The following is a 15,027-nucleotide window of genomic DNA, read 5'->3' as shown; positions in this document are numbered from 1 at the left end:
TCTTTGCTGCAACACAGCTCTTCTTCAAACCATTTTGTAGATTGTGGACCTGAAACGCATAACAAATCTAGGTCTAGACTATCATCATCATCGTCATCATCAACCTATTTATACGTCCCACTACTGGGCAAAAGCGAAAGCTTTATGTCATAGTCCGCCACACTGGCCCAATGCGGCTTGGGGACTTCATACGTTTTCCGAGAGTAAACCTTCTTCGAGGTGCAGATTTCATCACGATAAACATCGTTAATCGAAAAGCTCATGGTGAATTTCACACAAAAAACCACCGTCCTACGTTTTGTGGTACAACAAAACAAATTACGAATATGTGTTAACAGTAAAATAATTTCAAAAATAGATGACTCATTGCATAATGTATCACATTTCCAATATTAAAATACACTTGTCTATGTCACTTAACAAACTTCTGCATTCTGTTCAATGTATGGGGAATATGTTTTTTTTTATTTAAAGAAGGAGGCAAATGAGCGGACGAGCCACTCGATAGGGTGATCATTGACGCTCATAGACGTTTGCAACATCAGATGAGCTGCCATTGCGTTGCCAGCTTTTGAGAACCCTGTAAACATGCTTTTTGAAGAACCCCATGTCCAACGAGATGTCCGCGTGGTCTTACAATGCCAGGCATCTAAGATGTGGGGATGAACTCTACTCCTTTGGTGGGAGGTGCGAAGGTAGAAATGAGACGATGGCACCAATTCCAAAGAGCTATTTCTGCTTCCAAGCTGTAATTGTGAGCATTTGATAGATTAGATAAGGGTGCTGGTGAAACTATAGGCACATGCGACGTGTCAACTTATGTCTCAGTGGCACTGGCCCTAAGATCTTTGTCATTATAAGCTCTAAGTGGCACTTCAATTATTATATAGGCGTGTCGCTTACCACCAGGCGCACGACGTTTTCGTCCCGTCACTTGGTATTACAAAAAAAACCGTGGTGTAAGAATATTTACTAAGAACGAAGCTTTTTAATCAAGCTTTTTGAGAAATTGCTGTCAGCAGTCTGTATTGAGCTGTTCAGTATTAACTACAGCGGTCAAAACGTTGATGACGAGCAGTTACGATATAGTCCAAATAATATCAAAATGAAATCAGTAGTTTCATAGTACAAATTGTAATAAATAAGTAATCAGGGCTGACGACAATGTTAAAAAAAGATAAGGAAAATTAAGAAATAAATTGTTTAATTCAGAAAAACATCTTAACAACAGTTTAGTAAGCCTCAAGCATCCTTGAAAATAAAATTAAAAGGCCCCTTCACGTAATTTAGATTGGCAGCCTCCACTCTGGGCGATGGACCGAACCATTTTACTTTGAAGTTTTGTATTACTTTAGCTAGAAACGTTTCTATCTCCAGCTCTGCTACTCTGCGACCTGCAATCAGAATAATTTTCATTTCTCTTATTATTGGGTTTCCTTTTCTCCGTGGTCGCAATCTATTCTACACTTGGTTTGATCTGCTTAAGTGCGTGTAAATTTTCAATATGTTTGTATGTCTATTGTTAGGCTGAACACAGTGAAAGTATACTTATTTTGTTACATATCAACTTCTACATAATCTGTGTTTACATAAATAAAATATGCAAGTCTTCTTTTAATATAATATTATTTTTAAATAATATTTAATTATGTAGTCCACTCCACTCTGCTTTATTCCATTTCACTCTACTCTGCTCAAATTTATTCTATTGAATTCAAAACTCAAATTCCAAATAGCAAATGCATTTCGAAAAAGTTTTGGATTTAACATTGCTATTAGAAAACCAAACAAAATTAAGACCCTTAGTTTATATAACCGTGGATCTTACGACGAGATTTAAACCAACGTTCAACTACTAGACGTAACATTTTAGTAACAGTAGAGTTCTTTATGAAAGTGTTCGTCCAGGGAAGTGCTTCCACCATATCTATTTCTACCGCCAAAATAGTGATGTGTGCATTACTGAGTTCTGATTTTGAAGGATAAAGATGCTGGTCAAACTACAGGCATATATGGGACTTCGTTAAATGTGGTGGGCGCAGTGGCAATGCCCCTCAGATCTTTGCGATTTATAGTTTCAGTGGCAATGCAAATATTATAGGTTACCACCAGGCGCACGACTTGTTTGTCCCATCATTATTAAATAATAAAAGAAACATACCTGCGCACATTCTGACGCCATACCCCCAAGGACTAAAAGAAAACGGATGAGTGTTCTTATAATACAGAGGGTTATTCTTCTCCAACCACCTTTCTGGAATGTACTCGAGAGGTTTCGGGAACTGACTCTCCATGATCGACATTTGTTGATGGCTGAACATCACGTACATCTGAAATTTGTTTATAACAACTAAACAATACAGACTCCAAATTTACACGTGCATTTGCAAAACGAACGTTACGGACTCCTTACAAAACAGAGATACGCTATTCAGATCCGGAAAAAACTGGTTTTATTTCTTATGGTTATGTTATGTACTGGTTTTATTTATTTTCTCGGATTGGAATCGGAATTAGTGTACAAACGACGTCTGAAGTGGGTCCGAGTTTTCTAGATTTGTCTCGGATTCAAAATGAATACGAATCGGTTAAGCAAAGTGGAAGACCGGTATCAGACGATCGCAAACTTAATTATTTTAAAACTTACCCCAGTTGGAATTCTATATCCTAAAATATCATAGTCCTTAGTAACTTGTCGCAAATTTCCACCGACAACGGGTTGAATCCTCATTCCCTCTTTAATACAGGCTTTTAAATATTTTCGGGGTTCTTCTGGATTTTCTGTGCGTAATTCTTCTCTGAGTTTGTCTTGTTTCTCTGTGTTCTTTGCCAATTGATATAGAATTGACGTCACTGTATTTGCGGTCTGTAAATTGAAAGTATATTGGTTTCAAAATGTTCAAATTAAAAATATTAATGCGTCAGCAATGTGGTAATGTGTATTTTCGCTGTAAATACATTCACCCTTGTCTTCCAGCCCCTACGCTCCGGACGCACCTCGTTTGCTTCATCAACTTGCATCAGCCTTTTCATACGTCTTTTATTTCTAACATTTTTTATGTGCCCTAGTTCTTTACTAAGTGTAGTAGTCCGGTAGTGTTATGTTGTATACATTTTTGCCGTTATACAAGAAATCGCTCTAAACCTTTGCCATGCTAATGCTGAGTTTGAGAGATTCATAATTAGCATGACTAGCGAAAAACGCAGCGTTGAAGTATTCATGTGAAATGACATGTATGTTGTTAGGGTAGGGAATACCGTGTAATACATTGTTAAATGTTTTCTCTCTAAGTGCACTATTTCTTTTGCATTTAGAATAACATGTCTAGCAAATTCATGTTTTTAATTATCCTACTTCATTAGAACTACATTATTGATAATAGTCTCGAACCCATAAAAATAGCAGTTTATTTTGAGTACGAAAAAATTGTAATTCTGTTGCATTTAGAGTTCAGTATTAAGGCGACGAAAGGTGACAGTTTGCAGATACATTATTTTTAAGGAAAAATTTTCGGAGATCACAACTAGCTGGAAGAGCTTGCCTACGAAGCGCCTCTGGGTATTTTTTCCCCAAAATACTTATATATGAAATATAATTTTATAAGTTTGTTCAATTAAAAGACAGTAGCTTAGAGATAAGTAGTATTTTATTATTAAATATATAAAAATCCGCTACTTTAAATGAAAATCCAAGAACAAATTCAGAATCTAGGTCTTATGTGCTTTGAAATGCGCCAAGTGCAACCTATGCCAGTTTGAGGTCAGGACATGCCTCCTAATTGCATAGAACATCGTTCTTTACTCTTTTTTAACCGACTTGAAACTAAGGAGGAGCTTCTCAATTCGATAAGCTTTTTTTGTGTATGTCGGGATTACATTTTCAATAAAACTTGGCAAATATAATTACGCATTTCCATAAACTTTTGAGGTTAAGTTTTTTTTTATATAAAAGATATAATTTTGTTATAAAAATAAAATTTGTTAGTGCATAGCCAGTGTGTCTTGTATTTATATGAGATGTGGTGAAATTTATACGAGGAATGATAATGAACTGGTTTGTCTTGTTGTTTACATAAAGCCACAAATTTATTTAACGGGTTATTACACGCTTCTATAATAAGTTTCCTCTTGATATTCCGAATGTGCCATTGTCAAGGTTTAACCCTGTAGCGAAATAAAAACATTATGATTTAAGATCCGTAAGGCATGAGTCGTTAGAGTTAGTAATTAATTATAAATGAAGTTGCTTTTAAAAACAAATTCTAAGTTTGCCTTTCTTTTATCCCAAAAATCATAAATAATCTCACCGTATCAACTCCAGCAAAAAGCATATCAGAAGCCATTATAACAGCTATTCTTTCATCAATTTCCAATAACTTTTCCAACACTCCTTTTTCAGATTCTGATGCTTTCTTTTCTTTCAGTTCTTCTCTCGCTTTGTCCACGAAATATTTTGCTAATCTGAAATTGTAATTGTTGAAAAATTAAACGCCATATTTGGTTAAGTGTTTTACCACAAATGGTCTACAATTATAACAACCAAACTAACCTCTCAAAAATTTGCATTTTGTCGTTTACCTAGGACCCAGTGAGCTTTCTTAAACAGTGCTTGCGACTCAATGTTAACATAATTTTACAAAATAAATACATTCTTATACAAAAATATATTGGAAAGGGTCTTCATTATTTAATGCTACAAAAAGTTAATTATTTTAAGATAAGAAACAAGGACGAGAAAAAATTAAAAACAGATTTGCAATCTGCATAATCCGGTTGGAACAATATTAAATGCACCATTAAAAGTTTTCTCGTTTGATGTTAACATCTAATTAAACTAAATCAAATATTGGAAATAAAATTATTTTTTCATAGCTAAATCGCATATATTTGACGTTCAAACAAACCAAACCTTTCAGGCCCTTTATAGACCGACGTGGCAAAGTTATGTCTAATATGAACTTTGGTTCGTTTGAAAAAACAAATACACGCGATTCAGATTTCGAGAAAATAGTTTCATATCCAAAATGTAGCTAAATGTATACAAATAAAATAATACTAACTAAATTATTTTGAATATTTTACTGTGTAGTTAGCCCTCGAGCAGAAACTATATTTACTACAGAACCTATTACGGACGTGGTAATATTATTTACTTTGCGCATCTCTGGCAAATCTTTGCTCTACTTCCAGCCAATCTTTCTCTGAATCGTCGTCCAGCTTCTGTTTGCTAAGCTGGATTTAATCAGGTATTTATCCATTCTCGATTTCGGTTTTGCGCCTCATCACTAATTTCTAAAGACATAACCGATAATAGAGAGGATCCAAATGGAGGTATGAAACATACTTGCGTTTAGAGTGAGAGTAATCTAACCCAACCGCGTCCCATTAGCAACAACTTATGTCGTATACATGTAATTGTCTCACCTATCCTGCTCTTCGTATAATTTCATTGCCCGCCTATAAGTACGTGTTGAAATATACTTCCACAAGCTCGATTGGAAATCCAGTTTAAATGAAGTAGTGAAGATATCGTGGATACATTTAATCAGTTTTTTCTCATTTGAGTTTTCTGCGAGATTTGGATCAAAGCAATTCAATCGACGTCCGAGAGCAACTACGCCGATGGATTCCAAAGCCCAGAGATTCATTTCTTGGTCGAATTCTCCTTTGAGCATGTTGTTTTCGTCTCTTATGTCTTTCATCCTAAAAAAAATTCAGAAAAGGAAGAAATACAAAATTATATTAAGACATTGGATTGGGCATTAAGTTTAAATGGCCGTATACCACTATGTAGTAAATTAAGTCATCTTCTTCTTGTCGCATCGACAGCCTGATTTCAAAAATGACAGCGATAGAGGACGTAGGGCTCTGTCAGTCAGCGGGAATATGATCACAAGAAGATTCGTTAGATGTTCGGGAGAGGTGAAGGTATCTCTCTACAGAGCATACTGTACCTCCCTATATACATGCAGTCTTTGGCAAGAATATACGAACGGGGCTTACAGAGCCCAACGTACTTAATATAATAACGCGTTCCGGGTGTCGAAGCGGTCGCCCCGCTTCTGCAGCGCATCAAGGATGCTTGAAGATGCGCGTGTAGGTGGTTTTGACGCCACTTTGCGTAATAGATGCGCGTCACTGGTGCACCGTGTGTGGACCATCCCCAACTTCGTTTTCCGTGTCATAGGAGATGAATGTCCCTATATTACACACTGTTGTGGGCTACACGCGTCCAAATGTATAATACAATTTTAGTTTCTACTAACATTAGAAAATGTGCACATCTTTGTATATCCGCTCACGTGATACATGCAGCCGTAGACGTATACCACACCTAGAGGTGCCGGTGATGATTTTATACCGATTTATCGGATATCGAAGTTGTAATAGCTGAAAGACCTAATATTAATTGCTATTTCGGTAACTACTCTAGCAAACCATAAAGTTTTTAATGCCTGGGTCTGTCAATTAAAAAAATAAACAACTTCAAAAATACGTCACGACAATCGTGTGTGTTATTGTTTGGGCTGGTTATTTCGGTGTTTATTTATTGAAAACATACCATAAGTAGCGATTGTTAAGTTTACCCTGAATATAAATGTTTATAAACTATACTTTAAGGAGTAATTTCATGGTAAACGTTAGAACCACTGAAATGGAATATTATCATATTTATCCAAGTACACCAAAAATTTCATTAGTGCTTTTTAAGTGCAGGATTTGCGGTATATTACTGCATTTTATTTGAGATGTTTTTGTTGGGAGTACGGAGGGTATTTATTTAGCAATGCAGAATAATAATTTTTATTTATAAAAACTTGTATATAAACTGAATCCTTTTCTAATTTGCGAAAACAAATAGCCGCCATTTTGCGGTAGGAGGAGCGCATCGCGTGAGCAGATAAACTAACACGTATGAGTCATCTTTTTCCTCTTCTTCCTGTCCTTATCCCACGCTAAGGGGGTCAGCACAACATGTGTTTTTCTTCCACTCTCCTCTATTCGCCGTCATTTCCATCTCATACCTTTCTTATCCATGTCATCACACAATCCATCCATCATTTCTTTGGCCTTCCCTTCCCCTTACATCCCTCCACTTTCATACCTAACCCTCTTCTACCTACCATACACTAACACATATAAGTCTATTGTATTTGAAAGAAATGTATTATTATCATTCACTATAATGTTTGCCATCGTGATGAAGCGATTTGCCGATTGTTGGCCAGGTTGCGGCAGATGTACAGGACAGGAATGGTAAGCCGTTCTGGGAGGTTCCTTTCGGACACCCTTTACCCAAGTAAGATTATTAAAACATATGTGACATAGGCCACGTTCCACCGCTATTATTACGGCGGCAGTAAGGCGAAACTGTTATCGTATTTACCCAAAGGTGAAATGAGATTACAGCTCGTATCTGACGTGCGGTGACAAAACATTGTACCTAAATATAATTTTTTTTTTAGGAAATTGCAGTATTTGACAACACACATCCTTAATTTATTTCTGGTACAGTTTATATCAATTCGATATTGTGTAAGCAGATGCGAAAAAATTTCGATAATTCGCAGATTCGATAATTGTTTATAACATTGTATATAAAGATAGATATTATATTTAGTAGTAGTAGAGTTCCTTCTGTAAGAGTTCGTCCAGGGAAGTACTGCCACCTTACTTATTTCTGCTGCCAAGCAGTAATGTGAGTTTCGGTTTTGAAAAATAGGCTGCCGAGCTAGTAAGGTTGCCGGTAAAATTATAGGCACATGGGATTTGTTAACTTATGTCTCAGGGTGACGGGCGAGTGGCAATGCCTCTTAGATCTTTGCGATTTAAAGCACTGAAACTGTTATGGATAAGCGTGTCGCTTACCACCAGGTGCACGATTTGTTCGTCCCGTACCTTGGTATTGTAAAAAAAAATATAAAGTTATCTTCTGACAACATAACAGGTGTGTTATGGAACAAAATGATCAGCAAATTCTCGATATTGGCACAGAAATTCCGCGCACATCATGAGGTCTCAATTAAGATATAAAGAGCTCTAACTTAATAACCTAAATTAACTCGTTAATAGGCTTGCTGCTCATTAGACATTGCCGTACTTCTGGGCATAGAGGTATTAGAAAAATATGTTAGATAAAATTAATATGACGTCATCTTTTGATGGTAACAATAAGTTATTGATTAATACATGTAATTTTACGGTCAGTGAAAACTTCCCCTCTTGCAAATTAACTTTAATGTAGGAATCGCCTTCTAATAGACATACGTAGGACACCATACAGTAAACTGAATTAATTCCTATTTGCTTTCAATAAAGCATGATAACTATATTTCCTATGAGTGAGGTAATAAAAAGGTAACTACTATAGAACGGTTTAAATTATGGTAGGGATTGCTAAGAACAATTTTCAATTTACGAATTTGGCATCAGCCTTTGGTACACTTGCTAAATCACTTAATAATGTTATGAGCCTTGAAACAATTACAATGAATACCTTTTAATCATATCTGCTGCTATTTCCTCGAGAGCTGCGACATACAGCTTAATAGTTTTTGGTTGCAGCAACACAGGATTGATTGCAGAGCGAAACTTTTTCCATACTTCTCCGTGACTGAAATAAAAACAAGATTGCTTTAATATTAACGATAGTTGCTGAAACAAATAGGTCGTGATATTCAGGCAGCAAAACATCTTGTGTTGAGACTACGACTAAGCGAGGACGCACAAGAGGCAAACAGACAAAGCCTTCCAAGTTTGCTTTAGAATAAAACGGGGTGCACTTATACACTATAGTCGAGACACAGTCAAATGAGAAGACTCGGCACAGACTCGAGGTGTATCCCCGCAGTCATATTGATATATGGTTTTGAACGTGACTGTGTTACAAGCATGTCGATATTGATACCAATAATTTGAACATATAGGTTTCTGCTAAAGAATTTCCTTTTCATGTAAATTATTCTTCATTATTTTCTAACAGATAGAATCGTTCTTGATTCCATAAAACTTTCAAATAGAGATGCCACGAATAGTGATACGGCCGAATACGTAAGATATGTGCATTTCACTCGACCTTTTATGACCTGGTTCATTGTGCTGCGTGCGTGGGGATGGAGTGTTTTTGTTGAAAAATGATAAAACAATAGAATCAATACTTGACAGTTTCAGGACCAGTTTTGAAGAAGTTGCTACAGTTAGTATGGAAAATGATGAGAATGTGACGAAAAGTTCTATTGCATATGTGATAGACTTTTATTTGAAAACTGTTCGCCTAGATCGGACGGCAGACTTTTACAAATGGTGTTCAGCAAACGCAAAGCTGTATCCAAGCCTGGCAAAATTTGCTAAGATTTATTTATCGTCTCCTGACAGTAGTGTTTATAGTAAGAGGCTAGTTTATTATTATTTAGTTGTTTATGAGAAAAAAGTAATCGTTTATTACCATCCAATGCTGATAAAATTGTTTTCATTATTAAAAAAAATGGCCAAATCGGCCGAATAGTCGTGGCATCTTTTTAATAGTAGTAGAGCTCCTTGTGAAAGAGCTCGCCCAGGGTGCTACTGCCACCTTAATTATTTCTGCCGCCAAGCAGTAATGTCAGCATTACTGCTTGGCGGCAGAAATGGCGGCTAATTCCGAGTTCAACTTTTCGGATTAATGTTTGCTCTGAGATATGTATTTGTTTCCAATACTACGTAGAGTTTTGAGATTAGCAGTGGCCATAAAGTATTTATGGTATAAATGAAATACCGCTTGGCCGGGAAGCGTTCGGAAAACAACATCGGGTATTCGGATAGTAGCTGTGGAGCGCCTTGTGAAAGAATTCGGCCAGTGTAGTGCTGGCACCTCACCTATTACTGCCGCGGAGCAGTAATGTCAGCATTACTGTGTTCCGGTTTTGAAGGGTAAGGGTGCTGGTGAAATTACAGGCACATGGGACTTGTCAACTTATGTTTCGGGTGACTGACGCAGTGGCGGTGCCCCTCAGATCTTTGCAATTTAAAGCTCTGAGTGGCACTGTAATTGTCATGAACAGGAGTGTAGCTTACCATCAGGTGCACAACTTGTTCATCCCGTCACTTGATGTTATAAAAAAAATCTCTATTTACAAATACTTATCAGGACAAGCATCCTGATACTTACTGCGCAGCTACCTATTTTGTAAATATGTGTGTATGTAAGATCTTCTTTCTACTCAACAATTGAATAAGGCTTACGCATCTTTAACTGCCTCTGTGGCCGAACGGTTACCATGCCGGAATGAAACGCAGAGGTCCCAGGTTCGCTTCCCGGGCCGGAAGAAATATTTGTATGGCCTACATTTATTTCTCTCGTGAGTTTGGGTGTAATTTGTGGTTATCTATGTATGTGTCCATTCCACCCGCGACACAGGTTGTGTTGTTTCGACTGTGTCGCGATACCGTCTCAACTTAACCGCGAGGTCTAACGCTAAGTGTTGCTTTTCTACCCTTCACACATATAACCCTGAATGTCTACGTAGACATACGTATGTATTGTATAAAACCGACCATGTTGCTAGGAAGTGGTACCACCTTTCATCAAATAGCACACACGTATACATATACAAACGCACACTTGGTTCGTACAAACTAATTCGCATTTGGTCCATAGCAAAATATAGGTATACAGATGTGTAACGTCACTGCGTCTAAAGATGAACTTACTCTGAAACTAAACCAGTAAACTCAAAGCGATCTTTCTTTATTGTCTTGCGATAATATGATAAAGAATCCATTCCTGGACGTATTGGTAACCAGTTTTCTCCACGTAGAATCTGAAAACAGGTCAATTACTACAATTCTTCCGAATTACGGCATGGATTACATTTCTTAATACTCGTACCTAATTTTAAGGCAATCAAAAATATTGTCAAGAGAAACCAGCAGTTGAAGATTCATCACAGCCCAAAAATACATGAGAAATCCCCAACCCGCAATAACCAAACGTGTCAGCCTATGTACGATCTTTTTTTTTTTTTTTGACGGGGGGAAATCTTTAATTTATGAGGAAGTTCAACATACAAAATCAAACAAGTTTTGCCGCATGGTCGCCTTTTCAAATAACAAAAAGTGACACAAAAGTTCCTTACAAAATGTTCATCGAATTGACTAAAATTAATGGCTCTGTTGATTTCAGTCAGGCCTTTTAATGTTTAAGCAGTAGATCATGTACAAATAATAAAATGCAAAGAAAACATTTACTCGTGCGCAACTTTCTGGATCATACAGAACAACAAAAGGAGGTCTGCCAAAGACACCGTCCAATCTGGCTATGGGCCCATACATTTCGTACAGATGTTTCTGAATTTTGATGACATCATGTAACGGTTCTGCAAAAACAAAAATTGTGCTTCTTAATGACCACTGTTTTTTTTTAATACAAGTTAACAAGATGAAGCGACTATTGGTCACATCCACTACGGAATTTGTAACTATTGGAGACTAGACAAATACATGACGAGTTGAATTCACGGGCAAAAGACTGGGCCCAATAAGGACCCTTGGAGGAGCAATTAACAGTTTCTTTCAAGATGTTGATAATACTTACAACTCTTTATACTGTCTAGTTTTTTTAGCCTGTTAAGAAATATCGAGTTCTTAGGTTTTCGCGATTGTTACACATAGGAAATGAAACTATTTTTCCGAATTTAAATCGCTTAACCAGTTATGTCTAATATTAATGCAAACCACCCTATTTTTTCACTATAGTTACAAAAACTGAGGCAGATGTCTTAGTTCCTGAGACCCGTGACATGTAACACCCCTTACAGGATGCTGGAGTTTACAAGTTTGACTGTGAGTGCGGTCTCTCTTATATTGGACAAACGAAGCGAAGTATTTGTACCCGCGTCAAAGAACATATAGCTGATAATAAACACCGTCGCGTAAACATGTCTGCAGTATGCGAGCATATCATGGATAAACCTACACATTCAATGAAGTTTAACAAACCCCAGGTCCTTGCAAAAGAAGTCCGTTATCTACCCAGGATACTGCGAGAGGCCATTGAAATTAAAAAACATCCTAATTTCAACAGGGAAGATGGTTTTTCGGTACCACCAGTTTGGGATCCTGTATTTCCTCTAATGAAAAATCCCAAACAGACATAAGACTGCAGTACTAATTAATATGTTTTAATTTATTATAATTTCTATTATTAATTAATAATAAATTGAACTTAATAAAAATTCATTCAATAAAATAATTTGTAAAATGTAATGTGGCGTAAATTGGAATGTTTCTTTGTAAAATTAAAAATAATGTATTTAATTAATAACTTTTGTAACTATAGTGAAAAAATAGGGTGGTTTACATTAATATTAGACATAACTGGTTTAAGACTGTACCACCTCAGTCAACCGTGACCATGGGACCTGTAAAGGGCCCGTAACGTCGGTTTGTTTGAAGAAACAAATATACGCGATTTAAATCAGGAATAGTTTCATTTCCTATTAAGAAATACTGACTACTTTGGTTTAGTCAAAGTAAAGTTGATTACACAATAGGTAATACTCACGTCCAGGAAGAAAATGAAGTAGCTGGCCAATGATGGGCAATGTTGACGGGCCTGGGATTTCCTTCCATGATTTTACGGGTACTGGTTGTTCAGCAACGTTAGTTGAAGCATTGTTTGCGGATATTGCTCTGCAATCGCATAGGCTATATTACTAAATTACACCATAATACTGCTCTCTACCATTATTTATAGTGAACCCTAAAATATCCTACAAAATATTTACATTTCGACAAATTCTCCACATGTATTCAATACATCATTGTTATTTAATTAATTATTAAATGAATTAGTTTATGGAATGAGCAAATACATAGTCTTAACAACTGGAGCTGGGAGCCTAAACTTTCCTTACATAATAGTTTTTTATTCTCTCTACAGCATAACCAACTAACGTGAGAGCAATTTAAACGATTACTTTCTAAAACAAAAATGACCGTCATACATATCAAGCATATGAATGTCCAACTACATAAATGTTCAACCATCAAGAAGGCAACCACAAAATTGTCCAACCACAACATTGTCAAACTATAACAATTGTTCAAGCATCTCACCAGATGGCGGTTCAAAAATTTTTTTTTTGCTGCGGCAACATTCAATTGCCGTTTTTTAAACTGACTTTTTTGAATTCATTACATTGACTTACAATTATATGGACGTCGGGTCCGCGCTAAAAAGTGTCCGCACTTGTAAGGCGCTAAAATCGTATACAGAGCGCCAAACTCCGCTTTAGTTCTACTTCTTCATTTGTTCGACTGACAGCGCGATACTGCGATGACATTACAATTTAAATTTCGAATAGGTTGACTTGGGACTTTTTTTCGTGGTTTTTGTATTAGACCCGTCGTCCATTTATTTGTAAGTCAATGATTCATTAGCTTATTATATAAGGGACACGCAGTTTCTATCTCCAAGGAACCTTTCCAAGAATAGAAACGCAAACAACAATGTTTAATCATAAAAATGGAAAACCAAGAAATACACAAAAAAAAATTTTACTATAAAAACAACCAACTACTTATAAAGTGCCCAAACCTAAAAGCTAAATAGAACGCATGTCCTATCACAAAAGTAATCAAAACTAGAAATCAGAATTTGCGTGATTTATTCCTTTTATAATCATTATATCACTCACATACATGAATATAAAGAAATATTATTATTAAGATAAATATTGTTGCTTTGTACACAACAACGATATCAGGCACCCGAATGATAAACACGTGTTTAACACTTTTAGATAAGATTAAAACGTAAAAATATTTTGTAAACTTATTTATACCTACGTAGGTGGAAGATCCCAACAAATTTATCGGAGAAACGATATCATTCCTTTAAAATAGCCCAGGTCCTAGAATTTCAAACTTTCGGGTACAAAAGTTTTTCGACAATTTTAAATACATTCAGTGGCCAAGTCGAAATGTGGTTTGGCTGGTCACGTCGAGTTGTGGGCCAAGATAACCACGTAGTGGAAACCCCATAACTCAAAAACGAGACGACCACGTCGGCAATGGCGAGATGATTTAGACTTTTTAAAGGATTTGTCAGATATTGCCCAAGGACGGAATAAATAGGAAAAGAGAGGGAGGATTTTACCCAGCAATGAGACAGAACAGTATCACAAAAACAAAATACTTTCACATTCTATGCAAAGAAATATCGACGTATCGACTTCTTAGGTTTTCGTGATTGCTACACATTTGATATGAAACACGTTTGAAACCATGTTTTTTCCAGTTCTATACAGGCATCGTCGTTAATTTGTTTGATTAACAAATATACGCGCTTAAATTCGAGTTCTTTTGCTGTGTTCGTTAACTCTCGGTCTCATCGCGTTTTATTTCCAAAGTGTCCAAACATTATTATGATCCTTAAAAAAACATCTAGTTTCAATTTCAATTCCGTTTTTGTTTACTGTACCCCTACATAATTCTTCACTTACCTCAAAAAATTCCATCTCAAAGATGTGTGATTCAAGAGTCTCATCTGTTTCATCGTCTTCATGGTTTTAAATATTTAACACCTGTGTATTGAATAACACATTATTCATTATCTGTGCTATGATTTTAGCTGTATTTTACTTGTTACTTAGCGATATCATCAGACACAAAGTCAAAGTCAGATAATCATTTATTCCAAAGGTAAAATTTTTACACTTGACAACGTCGTTTTTTAAGCCACTGCTCGTTCACTACGCTGACCTCCCAGAGAAGAACGAGCAAGAAACTCTAGAGATTGCACTTTTTAAATAAACTTTAATGCTATAGAATACATTTTGAATCACATCTGTGTGGAATCTAGACTCACGTTGTCTTTCCATACATCTTTATCTAACACGTAGTCTACAATTTTGTAATATGACTTTTCAATTAAAATACTTTTAATGCAAGTTTTAAACTTAGGAAATAGTAATCTTAATACATGCTCCGGAACATTATTCCGGTTATTATTATTACAGTTTCCCATAACCGCTCACGCGATTCATG

At 36.2% G+C, this 15,027-nt stretch overlaps 1 protein-coding gene across 1 annotated transcript in view; it reads right to left on the bottom strand.

Annotated features, from left to right (window-relative positions):
* Window positions 1–1,242: 1,242 nt before the first annotated feature.
* The window catches only part of LOC113225840 (cytochrome P450 CYP12A2-like), a 19,472-nt gene continuing 5,687 nt past the window's right edge, over window positions 1,243–15,027 (bottom strand). Inside the window, exons 2-11 of the mRNA XM_026458289.1 lie at window positions 14,484–14,564; window positions 12,542–12,669; window positions 11,227–11,354; window positions 10,690–10,799; window positions 8,498–8,614; window positions 5,425–5,703; window positions 4,308–4,461; window positions 2,648–2,866; window positions 2,162–2,330; window positions 1,243–1,394 (exon numbers count right to left, since the gene is read on the bottom strand). Of these exons, the coding sequence (XP_026314074.1) occupies window positions 1,243–1,394; window positions 2,162–2,330; window positions 2,648–2,866; window positions 4,308–4,461; window positions 5,425–5,703; window positions 8,498–8,614; window positions 10,690–10,799; window positions 11,227–11,354; window positions 12,542–12,669; window positions 14,484–14,545 (1,518 nt within the window). The 5' untranslated portion in view covers window positions 14,546–14,564. The remainder of the gene's footprint in view (window positions 1,395–2,161; window positions 2,331–2,647; window positions 2,867–4,307; window positions 4,462–5,424; window positions 5,704–8,497; window positions 8,615–10,689; window positions 10,800–11,226; window positions 11,355–12,541; window positions 12,670–14,483; window positions 14,565–15,027) is intronic.

The sequence above is a fragment of the Hyposmocoma kahamanoa genome, unplaced genomic scaffold, assembly GCF_003589595.1.
Source record: "Hyposmocoma kahamanoa isolate Upper Pololo Valley unplaced genomic scaffold, ASM358959v1 176, whole genome shotgun sequence".
NCBI classification, from domain to species: Eukaryota; Metazoa; Arthropoda; class Insecta; order Lepidoptera; family Cosmopterigidae; genus Hyposmocoma; species Hyposmocoma kahamanoa.
This window is presented reverse-complemented; position numbering and strand designations above follow the sequence as displayed.